Below are 23,486 nucleotides of genomic sequence, written 5' to 3' on the forward strand. Positions count from 1 at the left end.
AAATAAATAAATAAATAAATAAATAAATAAATAAATAGAATTTTTAAAGAGGAATCTTAAATAAATACTTGGGTCCTCACTTTAAAAATGTTTTTGTATGGGTTCAATACCTAAAGAAGGGGCGCCTGGGTGGCGCAGTCGGTTAAGCGTCCGACTTCAGCCAGGTCACGATCTCGCGGTCCGTGAGTTCGAGCCCCGCGTCCGGTTCTGGGCTGATGGCTCGGAGCCTGGAGCCTGTTTCCAATTCTGTGTCTCCCGCTCTCTCTGCCCCTCCCCCATTCATGCTCTGTCTCTCTCTGTCCCAAAAATAAATAAAAAACGTTGAAAAAAAAAAAATACCTAAAGAAACGGTGTGCTGGGTAGAGCAGGTCGTGTTTCAGGCTGTCCTGCCTGGGGATAATTGGCAGTTGTGCTAGAGATAGGATCTGAGTGTCCTGTTTATCTGTTTTATCGTTTTGCAATTTTCACCATTTTTTATTGTGATTAAAAGAAAATAATATAAATGCATCATAAGTGTGCAGTTCAGTAGAGTTGCGTATATTTTTACACTGTTGTGCAACAAATTTCTCGAACTTTTCGTCTTGCAAAACTGGAACTCTGTACCCTTTAAATAACTCCCCTCCCCCTGTGTCCCAATCCCTAGGAACCACCATTCAACTTTGTTTCTATGAATTTCACTGCCTTAGATGCCTCATATGAATGGAACCATTCAGTATTTGTCTTTTTGCTTTTTTATTTTTTCACCAATTTTTTTCAGGTCAGGGGGAAACTGCCTCCGTGTAAGAATGAACTCACCTGAGAACTAAAGAAAATCCTAACGATTTTCCCTCTGGGTCTCCTGGACCTGTTCCTATGCTCATTATCCTCATCTGAGAAAAAGACATGCATTCTCATCACACTGCACCCAAAGAAACCCAATACTCCATTAAAATGTCTTCTGGGCCTTGTGTCTGCTAGCTTAATATGCTGTTGTAAGTGTGGTCATGGGGACAAATAAATCCTAGAAGTAAAACAGTCTCTGATTGTTACCATACTCCCTCCATGTTCCCATTTTATTTTTTTTTTAAGGTTATTTATTTTGAGAGAGAGAGAGAGAGAGAGAGAGAGAGCAAGAGGGGCAGAGAGAGAGAGAGAGAGAGAAAGAGAGAAAGAGAATCCCAAGCAGGCTCTGTGCTGTCACAGCGCAGAGCCTGGTGAGGGGCTTGAACTCACGAACTGTGAGATCATGACCTGAGCCGAAGCCAAGAGTTGGACGCTTAACCCACTGAACCACCCAGGCGCCCCCATGTTCCCATTTTAGAGGGACCAAGAATTACTTGTGAGAAAAGCTCAGGAACATCTTATAGGGGGGTTCGTAACCCAGGATGCACAGATTCCTAAGGGGTCCATGGATAGAATTCAAAGTGGTCCGTGACTTGGGTAGGAAAAAAATTATAATTTATTTTCACTAACCCCTCACTAAAATTTAGAATTTCCTTTGAGTATAAATGTAGGCAACAAACCACAGTGGCGTAAGCAGTACCCATGGCTTCATCAGGAACGGAAACACAGATATTGTTGCGTCTCATGATAGCTGTTGCTCAAGATACCGTTCATTTTCATAAATACTTCAAAATTACAGTAATTGTTAGACTTGCTGCTGCATCTTATTAAAAGTATCAATAAAGAAGCATGGTATGTTACCATATCACAGATTTTTTAAATGATACCTGTATTTTCAGCAATTGGTTTCCTTTATGATCCCGAGAATTTTGTTCTCCGTATGTAAAAACAATTATCTGAGAAAGGGTCGATAGACTTTACCAGACCGCCACAGGGAAGATCAAGAACCCTGAGAGCAGATCCAGTAGTTTGGAAGGCAGGTTGGTCACTCATTGATTGTTTCATATTTGCTCCTGAGTTTGCCTTCCTCTGGTTTTTCTCCCTGCCCTGGTCACTCTTCGATTCCACTGCCGAGGTGATTTCCCAAAGGAAAGCCTGGTATTCCCTTCCCTTCCCTACTCAGTCAGGGTCCTAGTGACTCTTCCTGTATGAGGTATCAGGCCTGAGCAATCTGGCTCCTTGTGTATGTCTAGCTTCTTTGTTGTGTTTTAATTTTAACTTAATGTTTTGGCACTCTCGACCTCGGATTTTATACTCTAACCAGAGCTGTCCAGCAGAAATTTACTATAGGCCACATAGGTAATAGAAAATTTTCTAGCAGTCACATTTTAAAAGGGTGAAATTAATTTTAATATTTCATTTACCCCAATGCGATCCCAAACGGTGTCATTTCAACATGTAATCAATGTCCAGAATTATTAATGAGATCATTTATATTCTTTTCTTTCCCCCCACGTTAAGTCTTAGTAATGTGTAGCACATCTAATCTTGGACTAGCCACGTTTTGAGTGTGTAACGGCCACATGTGGCTGGAGGCTACCATATTGGACAGCACAGTTCTAACTGTATTCCAGTTGTTTGTAAGTGCCCAGACACACTGCTGTGCCATTATGTGCAGTTCCCTCAGTCAAGAATGAATTCCCTACCACTTCTCTCAGCTCTTTGGTGCTGCTTCCTGAGACTATGGATGAGCTCTCCCTGGTATATGTGTCTGTTACAAAGTGACTAAATGCATTTTAACAATTGGTTACATATTTGTCTTTCTTCCCAATGTACTGAAAGCTCCAGGAGGGGCAGAAACCAAGTCTTTCCTCTCAGCAAATCCCGTGCCTGGTGAATATTTGTGAAACAAGTGAATGGAACATCCTCAGCCATGGCTTAAATCCTTAGGACGCAAGAGGAGAAATTGTTCAAATCCACAGAATGCAGGTAGCTCAGCTGGGACCACAGGACTTAATCATGGAAGCCCAGGAGGCAAGGATAGGTTCAAGAAAGAGGAACAGGGTCTTGGAAATGAATGGCTTGGTTTAGGAACAGATGCTCGCATGTGCCGTGCAAACTGCTGGGCGTTCTTCTCAGGGTTGAGTGGGTCCTAAGCTGGAGTTTGCAGAAAAACATGGCTTTTTAGTAGCACTTACGGCTCTTCTAGTGAGCCTTTTGTAGTCATCTAATGGATCTGATTTCTATCACTTGTGATTTAATTATGCTATTGTTTACACAAGAAAGATAGAATACTCCAGTAACTCCTGCCCCAGTGCTTGATAGTTCCATGGGTTCCCTCCCAACTGAGTCACCTGCCTTGATTGTGTGCGAAGGGGCCTGGGGCCGGAAGGGGAAGGCGCACTGGCCTCCAGTCCTGCAGGTGAGTGTGGAATGGTCTTGGTGGTGGGAAATGTCCCAGAAGAGGATGAGGGCAAGGCCACACTGAGCTGTGGAGGCCCTGAGTAATTTGACATACAGTTCACAGTGGCACGTTTCCCCAGAGGTTCACTTATGGGTGACTCGAGAATATTCATGTTTTTGGAAAAAGATGATGGCAGTTCTGCGAAGTAGATAAAAACCAGTCAGTCTGGTTTAAGGAATGTAGTGTGTTATTTACATGGGTATAAAGCGTGGGTTGAGCAGCCCTGAAACAGACCTGTCAGCAAGGAGCTAATCTGCCTCATGGTTCTGTTGCTTACCGACATATTTGCCTAAAATGTGTATCCAGTGTATGATATTCACTGGCTTCTGCAGCCTTTTTGAGATTCTTTTCATTTTGTCAGGTTTATTTTTCTTTTTTGCCTACTAATGAACACATCGAAAATTAAAAAGAAAAATTAACTTGTCCAAAGGCTCTTTCAATGAACTTTCATATTTCTAAGACATACTTGCTAAATTTACAATATCCTGCTAAATATCTCCTATTTGAGTTTCTTGGTTTTGCAGTTTGGATTAATTTCTTTTTTAGGCTCATATTATTGCTTTAATAGTAAAGGAAGAGACATTAGGGATAAATATCTCATAAGTGTTGCTTTGTTTTTAGTTATTCCTTGACCATTAAGTAGTACTGGATTATAAAACAATCAATCTATACAATATCATATGCAGCATTACCTTTAAAAGCATAATCTGTATTTTATATTGTTGACCCTAAAAGTAAAACAACCAGTTATAAAATGGGTTTATTCAGGAATAGCAGAGGAATTGCAGTTCAGGACATGCAAGCTATAGCAAACCATAGGCAAGTCTTGAGTTCAAAACAGAGGAAAGTTACTTTATAGAGAAAAGTAGGAACTGGGAGGGGCTGTTTTGAAAGGACGTCCGTTGGAGGGAAAATGAGAGTTCAGGGTCATGATGGTTTCTTATTGCTGTCTTGTATTTTCTTACTGGCCGAGCTCATTGCTGGACAAGAAGTTTTTTTGGTTTCTGTCTGCTACCGAGGGCAAGTTGGTAGGGTGTGTGAGCTCCCTCTTCTGGACTCCCGACTTTATTTTAAATTAGGTTACCTTTATTTGGTTTCACATTATTATAAAAATAACATATATAAGCAGTAAAGATAAACTTGAAAATGAAGTAAAGTAAGACAAACTGCTACCATCCATGTTTTCACTATCTCAGAGATAACCAGTGCTTCTATTTTACTGGGTATCTTCTCAGCCATTTTTCCATGGATGGGTTTAATTTTACATGGTTATCAAATTCTATATACCTATGTATGATATGCATCAACATATACATAATATGTATATTCTACTCACTTAATATTACCTTATAGGTATTTCCCCATATTATGTCTTTGTCTTGTAATTCAACCCAAGTCCATATGCCCAACATGCAGGAAAGCCAGTCACTGATACTTGGAATGTGCAGCAAGGAAAGGGTTTATCGGAGAGGCATCCAAATGAAGAGTCAAGGGGAGGGCAGGTCTCAAATCCCCCTCCCCAAAGGGTTGTGGTTGCATGTATTTAAGGATGCGGGGTCAGAACGTCATGGGGTATATACTTGAATAGAATATGCTGGTTGGAAATAGGGTGAAGGGAGGTGTCTTTCTTCCTTTTGGAGCATGTGTGCACATTCAGGAATCGTTGTCTCCTCATTGGGATACATGTTCACTAAATGGCAGAGGAAGCATGGTAAGTGTGTGGAGGGGAGATCTTGGGGTGTGCCATCACAGAGGTTACTTTCGTTCACTCCTGATCCCTTTGGCCCAACCACAAGAATTCTTCCCCATTTCCTCCAGTCTCAGCTACTCTTATTGGTAATGAGTCAACTTCTGCAAAACAAGCTCCTAAATCAATCTGATTTAACAGGGTTTCCTTAGAGTAGAACAGTCAAGCATTTGTTAACTCACCATGTTGGGTTCAGTCTTTACACAAAAACATTTTAATGATGGTAATCTTCAGGAGCTAGAGGGAATATATTATAGCACTTTACTTAATCATTTCCCTTGTCTTGGATGTGTAGATGAGCTCTCATTTCATCTTTTGGTTACCACGTGGGTTGACTCTTCTCCCCATGTTTGCCAGCAAATTGTATTTCCACACTCTTAGCTCTTATCTTTTGTCTGCTGCCTATCTGGGTTCCGGTGTGTTCGTGCCACTCTGTAAACTTTTAATAATGATATTAACTCTTCATCACATTTGTGGCAACTGTTTTTCTATTGTGTGCCTTTTTAATTTTTAAATTTATGTGTAGTCAAATCTATTTTCTGAACTTTGCTATCATTTCTGAGCTTAAAAAGTCCTGTTTCCTTCAAAGGTTTGATATTCAAGTCTATTTTCTTGTACTTCTCTTGTTTTACATTTAAATTCTTAGGAATCTGATCAGTTCCTTCCTTACAATTTAGCAAAGGTAGGAACTTTGTTTAAACTTTCTAATTGTGTCTTATTAGCCCTTTGGTTCTTTACTCATCTTCAAGCCCAGCTATATACATTTTTTTTTAATATTAAAGAGCTGATAGAAAACTCAGAAATGCCAGGGTTATTGTCTCATTATAAGAGAATACTTATCTCTTTTTCTAAACCTGACTCAAGCTCTTCTCTGATACACCTTTTTGTTTGTTCCGAGATAGAAACAGAAGTGGCTTTAGATAAATTCGTTTAAAAAAAAAATCCTTGAACTGTTTGAAAGTAAGAAAAATAGAAAATGATCTCTCCTGCTCCCCACTTTCTTACCTTGATGTCCAGGTCCTTGTGAGTTTTAAATGCACATGGCAGTCCTGGGTGACTGGCCTGCATGTACCAGGTGGGTTGGGGTAACACTTCAAGGATGGGGGACCATTTCCATCTTTAGAAGTGAAGTTGTTTTCTGCACAGCCCCCAACAAATGCAGACTGTGTTCTCCCTGCTCACCCCCAGCTTTTTCTCAGAATTCTGCTTTTGGCTCTAGGTTTTTAATCTTTCACTTAGTTGACAGGGCAGTGGTAACAGGAACTTAAATACGGGAGCTGCTCAGTACTGCTGGGGATGGAAAATATTCTTCTGCCCTTCGAGGTTCTTCTAGCTGGTCTAAGAATTAAATTGACACAAGATAAAGATGATCAGGAGAGTCAAATTTAACTATGTACCTACGAGGGTGCATGTAAGCATGAGATTCCAAAGACAGCCAGGCAAAATGAGGTATGTATGTCATTCAGAACTAAGGAGAATCGGTTGGGAGTCTGGGACTTCAAAAGGAAGGAAAACAATTTGCAGGAAGATGAAAAAGAGTAAATTTTTGGTAAACAAATGTCTGCAGGGCCACTCAGAAACAATGGGATATAGAGGACTCTGATCTAACAGGCCTTGCCATATTTCTCCCTGTCATGTCTAGTTCATATTCCAGTGTGAATCTGTGGTGATAGCTCTCTTCCAGGAGCAGGTTCTCTATCTAAATTCTTTTAGGCAGTCAGGGAAAGGTCAAAGCTTCTTCCTGAGTCATTTGGGCCTTGATTGTTTTCAGGGCAAAATAATCAGCATGCCAAAGTGGCACATCTGGAGGCAAGTGGTCCTGAACCCCGGTGGCACCCCTCCTTTGGGCAGCTTCCCCTCCTCTGCCCTTTCTTCCTTGGTAGGCACATCCACTCTGTGATTCACTTCTCCCGTGACACAGCTGTTCAGCTCAGCTGGCCCAGAGCTGCAGGCCGCTCTTTCTAAATCTCCTCTTGTAGTGTGTCCTCTTCCGCATGACCACAGTTTTGCTCACTTCTCCATGTAGGAAACACATCCAATGCATTCATGCTGTGCTGCCTGCCCTCGCTCTCTCTGCCTCTATTTGGAATTCCCCCCACTCTCCCACCTAGGGGAAGCCTCCCCGTTCCAGAACCAGCTCCTGCATGATGACAACCTCAGGACTCCCCTTCTGGTGCCCTCCTTCCCTCCTTTGGGTGTCTGGCTAGAGCCTCGGGTCCACTTCAGAGCACTTTCCACATGGGAGGTAACGTTGGAACAGCAGTCTTGTCCTCCCATGCTGTACCGTGGATTTCTTTGCAAACAGAAACCAGATCTTCACATCTCTCCATCGCAAGAGCTTCTTGTAAGCCCGCTTGTACATGGTATTAGTAACTAATGCTTCCTAAGCACTCAGTATGTACCAGGCAGTATTCTAACCAGATTACAAGTTTATGTGGACTTAATGCTCCCAACAACCTTTTAAGGAAGGCATGTTTTTATCTCCATTTTACAGATGAGGAAACTGAGGCACAGAAGCAGTAAGTTCTAAGTCACAGAGCTAGTAACTGAGGAAGCCAAGGTTGAAGGCACAGCCTGGCAGTCATCTGTTTACCCATACTTCACCTGATGTGCTCAGTCACTGCTGACAGTAATTCTCAACAAAGAGCGGTGTATGAGTGAAGAACCCAATGGGTGAAAGATAAGGATTATATGCCAGTATTGTATGTATCTAGTTTATACAGCATCTCCAAGAAATTAGATACTGCATAGATGTTAATTTTCCAGCTTATTAAAGGTATTCCTTTTGATTTCCTTATCCTGGGCTATTGTTTATCTTCTGTGATTGGTGAGATTATGTTTAATCGTTCAGGGGTTTAAAAACTTTTTTGTTTTATAAAGTAAGAACTCTGGGGGTGCCTGGGTGGCTCAGTTGTTTGAGTGTCTGACTCTTGATCTCAGCTCAGGTCATGATCTCACAGTTTGTGAATTCGGGCTCAGCATGGACAGTGTGGAGCCTGCTTGGGATTCTGTCTCTCCCTCTCTCTGCCCCTTCCTTGCTCACTCTCTCTCTCTCTGTCTCTCTTCCTCTCGAAAACAAATAAATAAACAAACTGAAAGAAAAAAGTAAGAACTCTGTTTTAATGAAAAAATGTTTTTATATGAAATACCTCTGAATTCAATCTTGTATTTTCCTGCTTGATTAAATAGTTCATGGCATATAACTCAACCTTTGCTTAATGTCTAGCATCATCACTGTGATTAAAAAATAGTAAGCCATCATATGAGCCTGTGATGTCCTGGGGCCTTCAACATTGATAAGATTTATTAGATCCACTAAATACCACAGATCGTATCAGGCACTCTCAAGTACAGTTCCTTAATTAATTGTCTAGGTCTAAGATTTGCTTTGCCATTTTTTTTTTTTTAACCCTTGCTTCTATTTCTGGAAGTTTCTTCAGTCTTCTTGGACACTGTAGAGCAGTAATCGAGCACTTCTTGCTCTCAGTCTGCTGTTCAGCTGGAGACCACCCTGCTTCTAGTTGACTGTCGTTGATGAGCTGTGGGGGAGACTTGGGTAACCAGACTTGTTTGTATTATTATTATTAAAGCCCCTCTCCTTGCACTGTGGCCTCCTTGTGGTTGCCAGAAGACAGGGGGCTTGGCAGGGGAAACATTTTGGGTTTCCTCCATCAGTTGCTATTTTGACAGGGAGGCCCCCCCACCATCCCTTTCCTTGGCCTCTGCAGAGCAGGTGACCACTTCTGATGGCCAGTGGCACCGTGTTCCTTCAGTTGGAACACAGGCCATATGTCAGTCATGCCTCAGGGCGACTGGAGGCTGTGGGAAGTCATGTGGCTAGCTGTGAGTGACCTGATGTGGCCCCTTGGCGCCTGCCAAGGGAGTGAAGTATTTTTATAGTTTGGTAATCCTTGCTTTGAACTTTTGAAATTTATTGAGAAAACAAGTCAAGTTATAGTGCTTCAAGTGATTGGAGCCTCCACGATCGATTTCCTTTTAAAACACTAGGTTCTTATGGGCTAAACCATAAAGAAAACACTTAAAAAGTCATCTCCAGTGTCAATAAACACAAGCCAACGTAAGTGAAGCAGGCTTGGAATTATTCAGGCCTCTAGCTCATGACATCTGGGTTCAGTGAAAAAAACCTTAAAAGCCTTCGCAAGGTTATCAGTTTTCATCATTAGTCAGAAAGCTTGGCAAAGTTGATCCCTGGGCTTCTGCACCTGGGTTGGGTCCCAGCTCTTGGCTCCTTGGCCTAGCTTTCTTTGAGGGCAAGTTTGAGGGCAAGTTGGTTTTCACCCTGGGGACACTTTTCCTATTTCTGGTTCCTTAGTGGTCAGTGAGGCCACCGCGGGGTCCTGGGCCGCAAATACCAAGAGCTATGCCTAGAAAAGGCTGTTCCCTTCACCCTCACTACAGGGAGGCTCTGGAACTCGCCAGTGGGGAGGGGTGCCCCTCTCTTCAGGCAGAAACCTTGGTACAGGCAGGGGTTTGCCTTGAAATGTCCTCCTCCAGCTCTAACAAGTCACTTTGCGTTAACTTACGTGTAGAGTCAAGGAGAACCTTGGACATGGATTCAGGTGACCAGGATTCCACACCTGGTTCCCACACTTGCCGGGGAGTCCTGGGCTAGTTTATCTGAATCTCTGTCAAAGAACTGGGTTGTGATTTCTATATAAAGGTCTTTGGTTACAAGCAAGACAAGCTATCTCTGGCTAATTTAAATGAAAGGGGATTTATTTGAAGGCTATAAAGTGGGTTACAGATTCCAAGGAGCAGCTGGGAAGAGAGGACAGCTTTAAAGGTCCACATCACAGGAGTGCATGGCTCATCATGTGTGCACCACAGCAAGAGGAAGCTATCTTTCTACTGTGTTTTGCATCTTTTTTTTTTAAGTTTATTTATTTTGAGGGACTGCTCCCCCCCCCCCACTGCCAGCACAGAGTCCAATGTGGGGCTCAAACCCACAAAACTGTGAGATCATGACCTGAGCCGAAACCAAGAGTTGGATGCTTAACCAACTGAGCCATCTAGGTGCCCCAAATGTGTTTCACATCTTAAGGCTTTGTGCTCAGGATCAGAGGCCTAGGGAATGGAACTGGTCCAGCTTGGGTCCCACACCACCACCCAGTGCAGGAGAGGAAGGAAAACGGGGCTCCGAGCAGAAGAAAAGGAAATGAATGAGTGTCAGACAACCAGAGTCTGCAGGTTTCATTCTGTGGACATTTATGAAGCACCTGTTGAGGGAGGCCATGTGATACAGTGGAAGAGCATTGTGTGTGATTTAGAACTTAGCTTCAAATTCTGACTCTTCTGATGCCCATCTGTGCCCTTTGTTTCCACATCTCTAAAAGTGGAGCCAAAATACTTTCTCTGTCTGTACCACGGGCTTGCTGTAAGGACTGAATGGAATCAGATGAAATCGTGTGGTTAAACCCTTTGAGGAGCTACGCGGGGTCAGATATTTATCTATTGCACATAGCTTCGTGCTTAATGATGAAGACCAAAGATATCTGTTTTGATGCATATATGTGTATATGTTTGCTTGTTATTTACTTGTCTATTTTTATTTTAAATTCTGGAAAGTGAGGGATACAAGTTTCATTAGCTTGCTTGGAGTACCTGAAGCATCAAGAGAATTCCTTCGTAATCTAAATAATGTCACTAAGCAGTTTACAAAGACCTGGTACAGACAGCCAGCTCCACCAGTGTTCAGAAAAGGCTGGTTGGGTCAGGAAAGGCCTTGGAGGAGGTGGTGGGTAGCCTTTGTACCTTTGTCAGAATTATAAACTCTTATAGATTAGCCCTGTCCCATAGAAATACAATGTGAATCACATATATAATTAAGATTTTTTTCCAGTAGCCACATCAAAAAAAAAAAAAAAAAAAAAAAGCGAAAAAGAAACAGGTGTAATTAATCTGAGTATTTTTTATTTTACCCATTGTATTAAAGTACTATTATTTAGGGGCACCTGGGTGGCTCAGTCAGTTAAGCATCTGGCTCTTCATCCTGGCTCAGGTCAAGATCTCGCGGTTCCTGAGATTGAGCCCCATGTCAGGCTCTGCCCTGACAGCATAGAGCCTGCTTGGAGCTCTCTCTCTCTCCCTCTCTCTTTGCCCCTCCCAACGCTCTGTCTCTGTCTCTGTCTCTCTCTCTCTCTCAAAATTAAAGAAGTAAACTTAAAAAAATAAAAAATAAAAATAAATAAAATAGCATCATTTAAAAACAGGTAATCAATATCAAAAAACTAAGGAGATTATTTTACACTCCTTTTTTTGTGCTGTTTTTGAAATCTGATGTGTATTTTACCCTTACAACACATCTCAGTTTCGATAAGCCACAGTTCTACGGCTTAGCAGACACATGGCTACTGGGTCAGACAGCCTAGTCCTAAATAGAACAGGAAGAAGAAAAGGTAAGCAGCAGAGGGAGAGAAACAATAGACACAGGAATTTTGTGAACATCTACTATGAACCAGGCGGGGCCAGGACTAGCATAAACCATTGGATGAACAAAGTATCAGGTCCTGTTTTTATTTAGAAGTTTGACGGTTTGTTCATCGTGGATGTTTCTGCATTAATTTTGATTTTTCAAAATGCATTGCAGTATGATTTACCTTCAGTACTGAGCGTTCTGGCAGCTCTTTCATTTTGTACACAAGGCAAGTGCCTCACACCCTCCTTACCCTAGTGATGCCCTGGCTCCAGGCCCTTTCTGTGAGCTTTCTAATACCTCATCTGGGGGCATGAACCTGAACCAGACTGAACTGCATACCAAAAACAGGAGTGAACTCCTCTAATGTCCTAAGTCTTGGGCACTTATTTTGTCAAATGAATTTTGAACTGAATTCAAGCCAGGAATAAAAAGGCTTTGGAAAAGAAATTGAAATTCAAACTGATCTATGAATTGAAAAATTGGAAAATATTTTGGGAGCAAACTATCACTCCAGAGAGAGTTCAACGGCCTTGATTCCCTGGTCATGGTGACCCTTGACCATCCCATTTCCCAAATGGTAGGGGGAAAGAATGAAAAGGCCAGTGTGTTGAGAGGACTGTATCCCAGGACTTATTTCCTTCCTACATGCCAGCTTTAATCTCTAGTTGTTAAGGGATCAGTATCTGTAAGCTCTCTAGAAAATGATTATAGTGGAATGTCTTATTGAAAATAACATCCATGCTAAAAGAAAGGTAAAGTATTGCGCTTTTTTTTTTTTTTTTTTTATGTTTATTTATTTTGAGACAGCAAGTAGGGCTGGGGCAAAGAGAGAGGGAGAGGGAGAATCCCATCGGCACTGTCAGGGCAGAGCCCAATGCGGAGCTCAATCCCATGAACCGTGAGATCATGACCTGAGCCGAAATCAAGATTGGATGCTCAACCAACTGAGCCACCCAGGGGCCTCTTGCTTTTTAAAGTGGTGCCTATTTTCAAACAATGCTTTTCTTTCTTTTAGGGAACTTCGAAACAAAGCAGATATTCAATTTGGAGATAATGGAACAACAATATCTGCTGTTAACAACAAGGCCTATGTTTTTGAACGAAATCAATCTGTTGGAGATCCTAAAGTTGACTTAATTAGAACGTTAAATATTCCTGCAGTGGTAAGTAGGCATTTTTAGTATCATTATTGTGGCTTGTAAGAGAAAGGAAAAAGCCAAGTTAAAGCTGTTATGGGTTTTACATTTAGGAGTTACTAAGTTATGTTAAAAATATACAGATGTAAAAATATAAGTATACTTTTTACAGTTTCCTTCCTGAAAGTTCATCTGAGACATTTTATTCTGAGGTTTCTCAAGCAAGATTTTTTCAAATGGTGACAAAATGTGAATTTTAGGATTTCCCTCCCACGGTTTCTTGCTGTGTCTTGGGGATCAGCTCTTGTTCAAATAAACATGTCTCTAGGATTTGGGGGGAGTGGGGGAGGGAAGGGAGTGGATAGCCAATAATTTTTTAAAGATTTATTTGCCCCTTGTTTTGGCTCAGAAAATCTAGCAACAGAATTTGCATACACTTCTTAGTTTAGATTTCCATCTTTGATTTTTAAATTCTCAAAATACATACTGATATCCCCCCCACCCTTCCCAAATAGCAGAGACTGGGATGCTCACAGCCTAGCGGGATTTCACTGTCTGTGTTATGACAATCCCATCCAAGAAAGACACATGAGACCCTGGAAACTCTCCTCTTCACCCACAGCAACCCCTCTGAGGCTCCCACTCTAACTACAGGGTGACAACAACATATGCAGCTGGATACTCATGGTGGACTCAGGATGGAGAAAGTATTAGATCCTATGTTTGGCCCTGCCCTGCTGCCTACTTGCAGGGGAGGGGAGGGGGCGCAATCTCTGGCTCCAATCAGAGGGGAAGTGGCGCCCCCTTGTGGCCAAAGATGCCAGTGTATTCACAAGCGTTTTTCTCGTTGCATCTGCAGTGCAGGGAGAATTGGAGAGCTTGCAAGTGGGAACGCTACACTCACACTTACAAAATATAATACTGAGAAAGGAACAATAACTGCAGAGTCTCATTTGTGCACGTGTAGCCAAGGAGGATCTCTCTGGCTGACTTTGCAGCTCTTCAGTCTTAACATTTACTTTTAAGTTTCCAGCCCTTTTTGCTGAAGGGGCCATAGGAGAGTGGGGTGGGAACTCTGCCATCTGAACTTGCCTGTGTTTCTCAGACTGCCATGGAATGGGCCCAGCTCCGCTTCCTCCGGGAGCTCATCGAGGCCCTGCTGAAGGCCTATCAGCAGACGCTCTTTGTGACACACACCGTGGACGAACTGCTCTGGGGCTACAAAGATGAGATCCTGTCCCTCATCAGTGTTTTCAAACCGGAGATCTCACCCTATTTTGGCCTGTACTATGGGGTAAGTTGATCTTTCTTTTTAGATCCCTTTTTTTTTTTTTTTTTTGAAGGAGCATGGATGCACAAGCGGGGAAGGAGCAGAGGGGGAGAAAAAGAATCTTTTTTTTTCTTTTTTTTTTTTCAACGTTTATTCATTTTTGGGACAGAGAGAGACAGAGCATGAACGGGGGAGGGGCAGAGAGAGAGGGAGACACAGAATCTCGGAAACAGGCTCCAGGCTCTGAGCCAGCAGCCCAGAGCCTGATGCGGGGCTCGAACTCACGGACCGCGAGATCGTGACCTGGCTGAAGTCGGACGCTTAACCGACTGCGCCACCCAGGCGCCCCAAAAAGAATCTTAATTAGGTTCCATGCTCATCACAGAGTCCCACATGGGGCTCAAGCCCACGACCTTCGGATTATAACCTGAGCTAAAATCAAGGGTCTGATGCTCAACCAACTAAGCCACCCAGGCGCTCATAGAGTCTCTTTATTCAGGTGATGAAGGGGCGCTGCTAGCCAGATTTCATCTTCATTTTGAGTGTCTTCCAGAAAAAAAGACCAAAATTGCTTGGAATTCTAGATGTCTTGTAGAGTATGTGAAAAACAAGGAAGTGTTCTAGTTTTTAGGTGGGGGAAAAAAACCCTTCTCCCACAATTTCAGCATGCCGCCAGCAGTGACTTTGAATGAGGGCAGCTATGAAAAATACAGAGTATGACTGTGCCATTAATCAGGTGCAATCTTTCAAACTATCATAAATTTCAGTGATAGGTGCCAAGTCTTCATTGATGACCTAGGGGCTGAACCCATGCATCAGCCTGACAGAGACAAGAAACTAAGTAGGAACATGTTAGTCCATTAGAGGTGGGAGCTACGTGTTAGATTTTCAGACATGTCATTCGTGAAAGAGGATGGATAATTTGAAACTCTGTGTCCCTCATCCATGATTTCTTATGCTTATAAGTGGAATTTTGTGTGGTTCCTTGCAGATTTTATTCACTTTGGCTTGAAATAAAAAATATATCAGCATTCAAGTATTTATTATTCAAAGCATATGTTATTGCTGTATGAGTTTCAAATGAACTAAAATTAAAAGCAATTTTAAAAATCCACATTCCCCTCTATCTGTCCCCCCTACCAAGAAACAAAAAACAGAAAGCACTTGAGGAAAATGGATAGTGGGAGGTTGCTAATGACAAACTTAACTCAAGAAGAAAGTGACAGGTTAAGGGTGGGGTCTGAGATTGTGATGAATTTCCTCACCTTTAAATTTGTTGTTATTCTCTGGTTCTCACTACTCAAGAATCATACTCTTATCCTGTTATATCCTAGAGTGTTCCTCTAGGGCAGATGGTGATAATGCTGCCCTGTGCATTCAAGGGTATACAAAACTTAGAAGCCATTCAAACAAAATAGTAAAAAAGTTCTTAACATTATGCAAGAGGCAGGGGTCCTAGAAATAGGGTTCAACGCATCTTGAATCCTTCCCTCTAGGGAAGCAGAATTGATAGATGCTCTCTAGCAGATCCCATCTTGGGGTGCCTGCGTGGCTCAGTCGGTTAAGTGCCAACTTCAGCTCAGGTCATGATCTCTCAGTTCGTGAGTTTGACCCCTGCATCGGGCTCTGCCAACAGCTCAGAGCCTGAAGCCCGATTCAGATTCTGTCTCCCTCCCTCTCTCTCTGCCCCTTCTACTGCCCCAGTCTCAAAAATAAATAAAAATTTTAAAAAATTTTAGAAGATCCCATCTAAAAGGAGCCCAGCTTCCATAAAACCAGAGGAAGCACTGATTTCTTAAGCTGTGACTAGACATCCCTTCTGGAAAAAAATATCTGGTGAATTTCCAACAGAGATACAACAAAGGTTACTTTAAGGCCCTTCGGGTCCAAGTGGTTTCTGCCCACCTGCAAGGTAGATCCTGTTCCTAAAACCTCAGTATTTTTCAGGTAATTTTTCATTGTATAGCTTGCTTTTTGTTGTTGTTGTTTTTACATTACTGACTTCTAACTAAGATCCTTTTGTATCTTTTTAAAATGTAACCCACATTTATGGACTGGTTAATGAATTGGCATTTTTATTTTCCCAAAGCAAGGTTGTGTTCTTTTATGTGTTTATTTACTTATTAATTTATTCATCTCGCTGCCTTGCCCTTTGTCGCTCCTTGTAGACACCGTATCTCCACAAAGCTCTGTACCATCGCTCAGTTAGATTTGTACCTTGAGTGCATTTCCCACATCCAGGAATAGAGCATAAGACTTGGAATCAGAGTGCCTCGATTTATGTTCTGACTTTTTTCACTTAATAACTATGGGGCTATTTCTAAACCTCAGTTTCATCATGTGTAACTTGAGGCTAAAAGTATCCACACTTCAAAAATTGTTTTGAAAGGCTGAGAAGTCCATAAAAATGCTTCATAAACTCTAAATCACAGTACACATGTCAGGAACTGTTACTCCTTTTTCCCTTCATGACTGGCTCCCAAGATGACCCTGAATTAACATGACTGCTGTATCTTTTCCCTTTGGGAGCCAAACAGACGGTCTGCGTGTGGTTGGTAAAAAGGCAGTGTTTCTGTTCAGTTTGTCCCATCTGCTCTGGTCAAATACTGATTCGTTAGCCAACGGCACACAAGTCCACACTTGAGCTGTCATTCACTCAAAGACCAGGATAGGCTGAGGAAGTACCCTCCTTCCGAAAATCTTTCCTTAGTTCTGCTGGTGTCATGCCAGCATCCCCCTCGGATGCCCCAGGCTTGTGTGCCTGCACCATCTGCTCTGCTACATGTAATGAAGAGAGAAACCTTGGTTAACGCGTTGAACGCTCTTCCTTCTAGTAGGAAACAGCCAAACAATTAATGGGGAGGGACAGCGTGTGAGAATGAACAGGATGAGTGAATGTAGAACATTGGCACAGAGCTTTTGAGAAAAAGGGATCTGGTTAAATATCACATGCTCTTACTTCATATTGCGGGGCCAATCAGCGTATTTTTACCTACTGATATTAGGGCACTTCTGTTCTCCTCCACGTAAGAGAGTTCAAGCACCTCCCACTAAGTGTGGGTCTTGCGTGTATAAAATATGTAGCTGTTGAAAGTGTCTTTGAGAGCTCAGCCAGTCCAGCTGGTCCTTCGGTGGAGGGGGCGTGGGGTTTTGCTGACATCACACTAGTGGTATGACTGTGGTAGTCGGTCTCAGAGCACCTCTCCATCTCCTGTCATAATATGTTCCTTGTATCCAGCCCACATCCCTACCCTGATAACACAAAACCTATTTATTCCCGACTGTCCTCCAATAACAAAGGTTCCAGCAAGAGACAGGGAAGCATTCACATGCAGTGTCTGACTCTTGGTCAGAAAACAATTGGAGAGAACCCTTTCTGAATTACTGTGAAACATTTAAATGCTTAACTGCTTTGCTTAGGCTAGATCTGAGTTAAGGGGAGGACTTCAGGAGATAACATCCCTTCATTTTTTAAATTGGTGGTTCGGCTTTTTTTAAAGTTTATTTATTTATTTTGAGAGAGAGAGAGAGAAAGAGAAAGCAGGAGAAGGGCAGAGAGAGAGGGAGAGAGAGAATCCCAAGCAGGCTCAGCACTCTCAGTGCACTATCAGTGACATGGGGCTGGAACTCACGAACCGTGAGATCATGACCTGAGCAGAAATCAAGAGTTGGTTGCATAACCAACTGAGCTACCCAAGGGCCTTGGTGGTTCAGCACTTTTTATGTGGAGTATTTGAATTTTTCTCTAAGTTGTTGTAATGTTCACATTGCTGCTCCTAAAGAGAAGTTCTTTCTCATATCTTTTTTAAAATTTTTCTTTTAATGTTTATTTTTGGGACAGAGGGAGAGACAGAGTGCGAGTGGGGGAGAGGCAGAAAGAGAAGGAGACACAGAATCTGAAGCAGGCTCCAGGCTCTGAACTGTCAGCACAGAGCCCGATGCAGGGTGTGAACTCACAAATTGTGAGATAATGACCTGAGCCGAGGTCGGACGCTTAACCGACTGAGCCAACCAGGCAGCCCTTTATCATATCTTAAAGTCATGTAAAACTTCATGTGGGAAGCACAACATGACCATTATGGATGTGGTCCATATTGATATATTGATATAGTTGGCAAAATAATGTTAAGTGACAGAAAGAAGAACCAAAGAAGGCAAAAAACATGAGAAGAGAATTCACAAAGGGTATGAATGTTTTTTAAGGCAGAGACCTGAATTATTTGAAACAAAGAGTTCAAACTCAGTGCAAAAAAAGACAAGTCCTATACTTTTTTGTGGGGGGGGGGGGGTCGTTCATCTAATTAACAAAGCTTAACAAAAGTAACTTGGGGAATGTAAACTGATTTACCACACTATTTCCACCACTCTCCAGCTGGATGACCTTGAGCAACTTGATAATATGTATCAAAAGGCTTAAACATGTTCATGTTCTTTTCTCTAGTAAGTTTACTTTTATGAGTCAGTGTAGAAAACAAAAATATTGACAAGGTTTTTAGGCATAAAGATACATAAACATTCACACAACATTATTTGCAGTAGCAAAAAATCAAAATTAAATATCCAACAATAAGAGAATAGTTAATTATTTCTACATAATGTTGAGGAGTCATTAAAGTATACCTATGAAGAACTTCTGGTAACGTATAAAATATGCTAAGGAAAATACACAATTTGTGTGTGTGTGTGTGTGTGTGTGTGTGTGTATACATACACATACACATACACATATATATGTATACAGGGTATATATATATATTCACACATATATGTACACATATATGTGTCCATGTATATATATATGTAAACATATATACATACATAATTGTGTTTATGTATAAAAATTGTGTGTATGTATATTACACATATATATCTTAGTTCTATAAACAAATCTTGTGTGGAAAAGATACTGAAAAGAAACATACCAAAATACAAATAGTATTTTCCATTGGTTAGGAAAATGATGAATAATTGACACCTTTTTATACATCTTTCTGTATTTTCTAATGGAATTTATTACTTTTATACTCAGAAGAATGTATTACTTCTATAATCAGAAGAGAAATCTATTTTATTATTTTTTTTAATGCTTATTATTTTGAGAGATAGACGGAGCACAAGTGGAGAAGGGGCAGAGAAGGAGACACAGAACCTGAAGCAGGCTCCAGGCTCTGAGCTGTTAGCACAGAGCCTGACGTGGGGCTCAAACTCACGGACCACAAGATCATGACCTGAGCTGAAGTCAGATGCTTAACCGACTGAGCTACCCTGGCACCCTGAAAAACCTATTTTAAAAAGAAAACAGAACACAAGTACATTGCATCAACTTGTTATCCCAAAATGCATCTGTGTTAATACCCAAAAATATATCTGTGAAAAACCTCCAAAGATAGCCTAGAGCAATGAAAATAAAACAGTCTTTGGTTATTTTATTATTCTTAGTTTGTCTACAAAGTGCCTGTCACATCATATGCATTTAATAATAAACATTAAAAAATGAAAACAATTATAATAATGGTATTAGAGTGGATGCACCACAAAGGCAGTAATTTGTGTCCATTTTGTTCACTGATATACAGTGCCAGATACATGGTAGGCATTCACTAAGTGGTTGCTAATAAATGAATGAGGCCCACAGCCTGGTAAGCAGATCGGCCTGTGGAGTGTGGGGTTACATAGCTGGGCTTCAGTCCTACCTAGCTCCACCATTTGCTGGCTGAGTGATCCGGACAAGTTATTTAACTTCTTGCTTCAGATTTCTCATCTATAGAATGAGGGTAAAATGGTGCATGTCTGTATTAGTTTCCCGTTGCTGCTTTTACACATGGCCATAAATTTAGGGGCTTAAAACAGCACAAATATAATTATCATCTTCCAGTTCTAGATCTCAATAGCCATAAAATCAGGGTGTTGTCGGGGCTGTGTTCCTTCTGGAGGCTCTAAGGGAAAATCCACTTCCTTGAATTTCACAGCTTCTAGAGGCAGCCTGCCTTTTTTTGGCGGGCACCCCTTTCACCATTGCCAAACCAAAAGGGAAACATCTTCACAGTCTTTGTCTGACCTCTGCTTGTCATCACACCTACTACTCTCACCTGGCCCCTTGCCTCTTTGTAAGAAAACTTGGAGTACCTGGGTCCACCCAGGTAATCCAGGATACTCTTCCCATCTCAAGATCCTTAACTTAATCACATCTGCAAAGTCCCTTTTGCCATGTTAGGCAACATATTCACAGGTTCTGGGGATTAGAATGTGGACGTATTTCTGTCTACCACACTGCTTTATGTGGTGGTTCTGAGGATTTCATGAGATAATTCATACTATAATTTTAGACCAGTGCCAGGAATATTATAAATATTCAATAAGTGTTAGCTCTTATTACTTTATTATCATAGAGGAACTAGCACCCATGCTATTTCCCAGATATCAAAGCTCCAACCTCACATAGAGAATTTGTAAAGTTGTATAGATTATCTGTATATGCCCATAAGAAGTGTAACTTGGAGAGAATATATAAGTGAAGAAAGCTTTCTTGAAAGCCCCAAGTATATATTGGGGCGCCTGGGTGGCTCAGTTGGTTAATCTTCTGACTCTTGGCTTCGGCTCAGTTCACGATCTCATGGTTCGTAGGATTAAGCCATGCTCTGAGTGCAGAGCCTGCTTGGGATCCTCTCTCTCCCTCTCGCTGCCCCTCCCCTGCTCCTGCGTGCACATGTGCACACACACTCTCTCTCTTTCTCTCTCAAAATAAATAAACAAACTTAAAAAAAGAAAGAGGGGCGCCTGGGTGGCTCAGTTGGTTGAGCCTCCGACTTCGGCTCAGGTCATGATCTCGTGGTTTGTGAGTTCGAGCCCAGCGTCAGGCTCTGTGTTGACAGCTCAGAGCCTGGAGCCTGCTTCGGATTCTGTGTCTCCTCCTCTCTCTGCCCCTCCCATGCTCATGCTCTGTCTCTCAATAATAAATCAACGTTAAAAAAACTTTTTTTTTAAAGAAAGAAACAATGGGACTATATTAATACAACTTTCTTTTGTTGCAGCTAACCTACAGTAGGGTCCTGGCCCTGGACTTATGCTTTCTTATTTTTCATTATTGACATATAATTCACTTACATATAATTCACCAGTTTCAAGTGTACAATTTTGTGGTTTTTAGTATATTCACAAGGTTGTACAACCACCACCACCACTGTCAAATTTTAGAACATTTTCATCATCCTCCCCAAAAAACCACACATTTGTTAGCAGTCACTTCCATTTCTCCCCTTCCACCAGCCCTTGGCAACCACTAATCTATACTTTCTGTCTCTATGGATTTGCCTATGAATCTATAGAATTTTTTTTAATAGTTAAAAGGTTTGTGTCTTTTTTGTTTTTGCTTTTGTAAAGAAAAGTAAGATTATTGTTTTGTTTGAAACAAAACATAAGTAACCCCCCACACCTGCCCAACCTCTCACCTGCCCCGTGGGGTGCTGAGACTGCTGGTGCTGAGCAGGAGACCAGGCTGGCCCAGGCTGAAGGAGAAGAGCCAGAACTCTCTGTGTGAGAGCTTCCTCAGAGCCTGAGAGGAAGGGCATTTGGGAATGGAGTTTGGCTTGGTTAGGCAAAAAATAAAATTAAAAAACTGAACACACATGCCTACTGTTATACAAATGGTGGCCAAGAGGTTGGAACCATCTCTGGCAATTGAACATTTCTGTAAGTGGAATCATACTATATATGACCTTTGTATCTGACTTCTTCTATTTAGCATTATGTTTACAAGATTCATCTATGTTGTAGCATGTATCAGCACTTTATTCCTTTTTATGGCTGAGTAATATTCTATTGTATGGATATACCACACTTTATTCATCAGTTGATGGATATTTGGGTTGTTTCTACCGTGGGCTCTTATGAATAATGCTGCTCTGAACATTTGTGTACAAGTTTTTGTATGGACATTGAGATGTATATTTGGAATGGAATTCTCTTGAATATATAGGGAGGAGTGGAATTTGGGGTCATAAAATTTTGGGTTTGTGTTTAACTTTTTGAAGAACCACCAAACTACTGTCCACAGCAGCTGCATCATTTTCCATTCCCACCACCAGTGCCCAAGGGCCTCGATTTCTCCACATCCTCACCAACGCTTGTCCTTTTCCTTTATTTTTTTATGTTTAAAAAAATTTTTAGGGGCGCCTGGGTGGCGCAGTCGGTTAAGCGTCCGACTTCACCCAGGTCACGATCTCATTGTCTGTGAGTTCGAGCCCCGCATCAGGCTCTGGGCTGATGGCTCAGAGCCTGGAGCCTGTTTCCGATTCTGTGTCTCCCTCTCTCTCTGCCCCTCCCCCGTTCATGCTCTGTCTCTCTCTGTCCCAAAAATAAATAAACATTGAAAAAAAAATTAAAAAAAAAATTTTTTAGCATCATCCTGGTGGGTGTGAAATAGTACTATGGCTTTGCTTTGCATTTCTCTAGTGGCGGATGATGTTGAGCATCCTTTCATGTACTTGTTGGCCATTTGAATATTTTCTTTGAAGAAATGTCTCTTCAGATCCTTTGTTCATTATTTAATCGGGCTCAAACTTTTTGAAACCATAAAGTAGTAGTATGGTTAATATGGCATTTAGTCAAACAGTCACTCTATATCTTAGTTCTGCTTCAGTGTTATGTAGCAGCTAGCCTCAACTAGGTTAGTTTTGTGAAGATTAAGTTTCTCAGTTACTGTATCAATTAGGGTTCTCCAGAAAAACAGAATCAATGGGAGAGCTCTAGCTACATCTGTAGTATCTATCTATCCAAGAGACTTATAGGTATTAAGGAATTGGTTTGTGCAGTTGTGGGGCAGCAGGTGGCCAGTCTGAAATCCCTAGGACAGGCTGGCAGGCTAGAAACTCAGGCAGGAATTCTACATTGCAGAACTGAGAATTCCTTTCTGTCCAGCAAACCTCAGATTTTGTTTTTAAAACCTTCAACAGATTGCATGAGTCCACCCACATTATCGTTGGTAATCTTTTACTTAGCCAATTGATTGTAAATCTTCATCATGTACAAAATATAGCACTATCTAAATTAGTGTTTGACCAAACAACTGGGTACCATAGCCTAGACAAGTTGACACGTAAAATTAACCACCACAATTTCTTAAAATGATCGTGTTCACTTATTTTCAGAAAAATGGGACTAATGATGGAGACTATGTTTTTCTAACGGGAGAAGATAATTACCTTGACTTTACAAAGATTGTGGAATGGAATGGAAAAACGTAAGTGTAATGATTTTTATTTTTAATTACTTTTAAAATTTGAATATACTTTTTGAATATATTTAAAATTTGAAAATTTTAAATTTAAAAAATGCTTAAATTGCACGTCTGCTTATGCGTTATTTCAAAAGAATTTTAACACTGTCATTTTTTGGGTGTCACGCTCTATAAATATGTAAAATATCTTTATAATTACTATTTTATAAATCAGGATTGGGGCAACACACTTTATAGATGAAATATTAGTGCTCTGTAGATTGATCTCAGCCGGGCATGAATTACAAGCAGCAACAAGTTTCACTTTCCTCATGGTCATTAAATTGATGTGTAGCTGCAACACAGATACTTTAAAACCACTTTGTTTGGGGGCACA

At 41.4% G+C, this 23,486-nt stretch overlaps 1 protein-coding gene across 1 annotated transcript in view; it reads left to right on the forward strand.

The window, feature by feature from the left end:
* Positions 1 to 23,486, forward strand: part of SCARB2 (scavenger receptor class B member 2) — a 77,552-nt gene that overhangs the window by 24,853 nt on the left and 29,213 nt on the right. Inside the window, exons 3-5 of the mRNA XM_045473700.1 lie at positions 12,485 to 12,632; positions 13,711 to 13,899; positions 23,022 to 23,113. Coding sequence (XP_045329656.1) covers positions 12,485 to 12,632; positions 13,711 to 13,899; positions 23,022 to 23,113 — 429 coding nt within the window. The remainder of the gene's footprint in view (positions 1 to 12,484; positions 12,633 to 13,710; positions 13,900 to 23,021; positions 23,114 to 23,486) is intronic.

This window comes from Leopardus geoffroyi, chromosome B1 (genome assembly GCF_018350155.1).
Source record: "Leopardus geoffroyi isolate Oge1 chromosome B1, O.geoffroyi_Oge1_pat1.0, whole genome shotgun sequence".
In the NCBI taxonomy this organism is placed as follows: Eukaryota; Metazoa; Chordata; class Mammalia; order Carnivora; family Felidae; genus Leopardus; species Leopardus geoffroyi.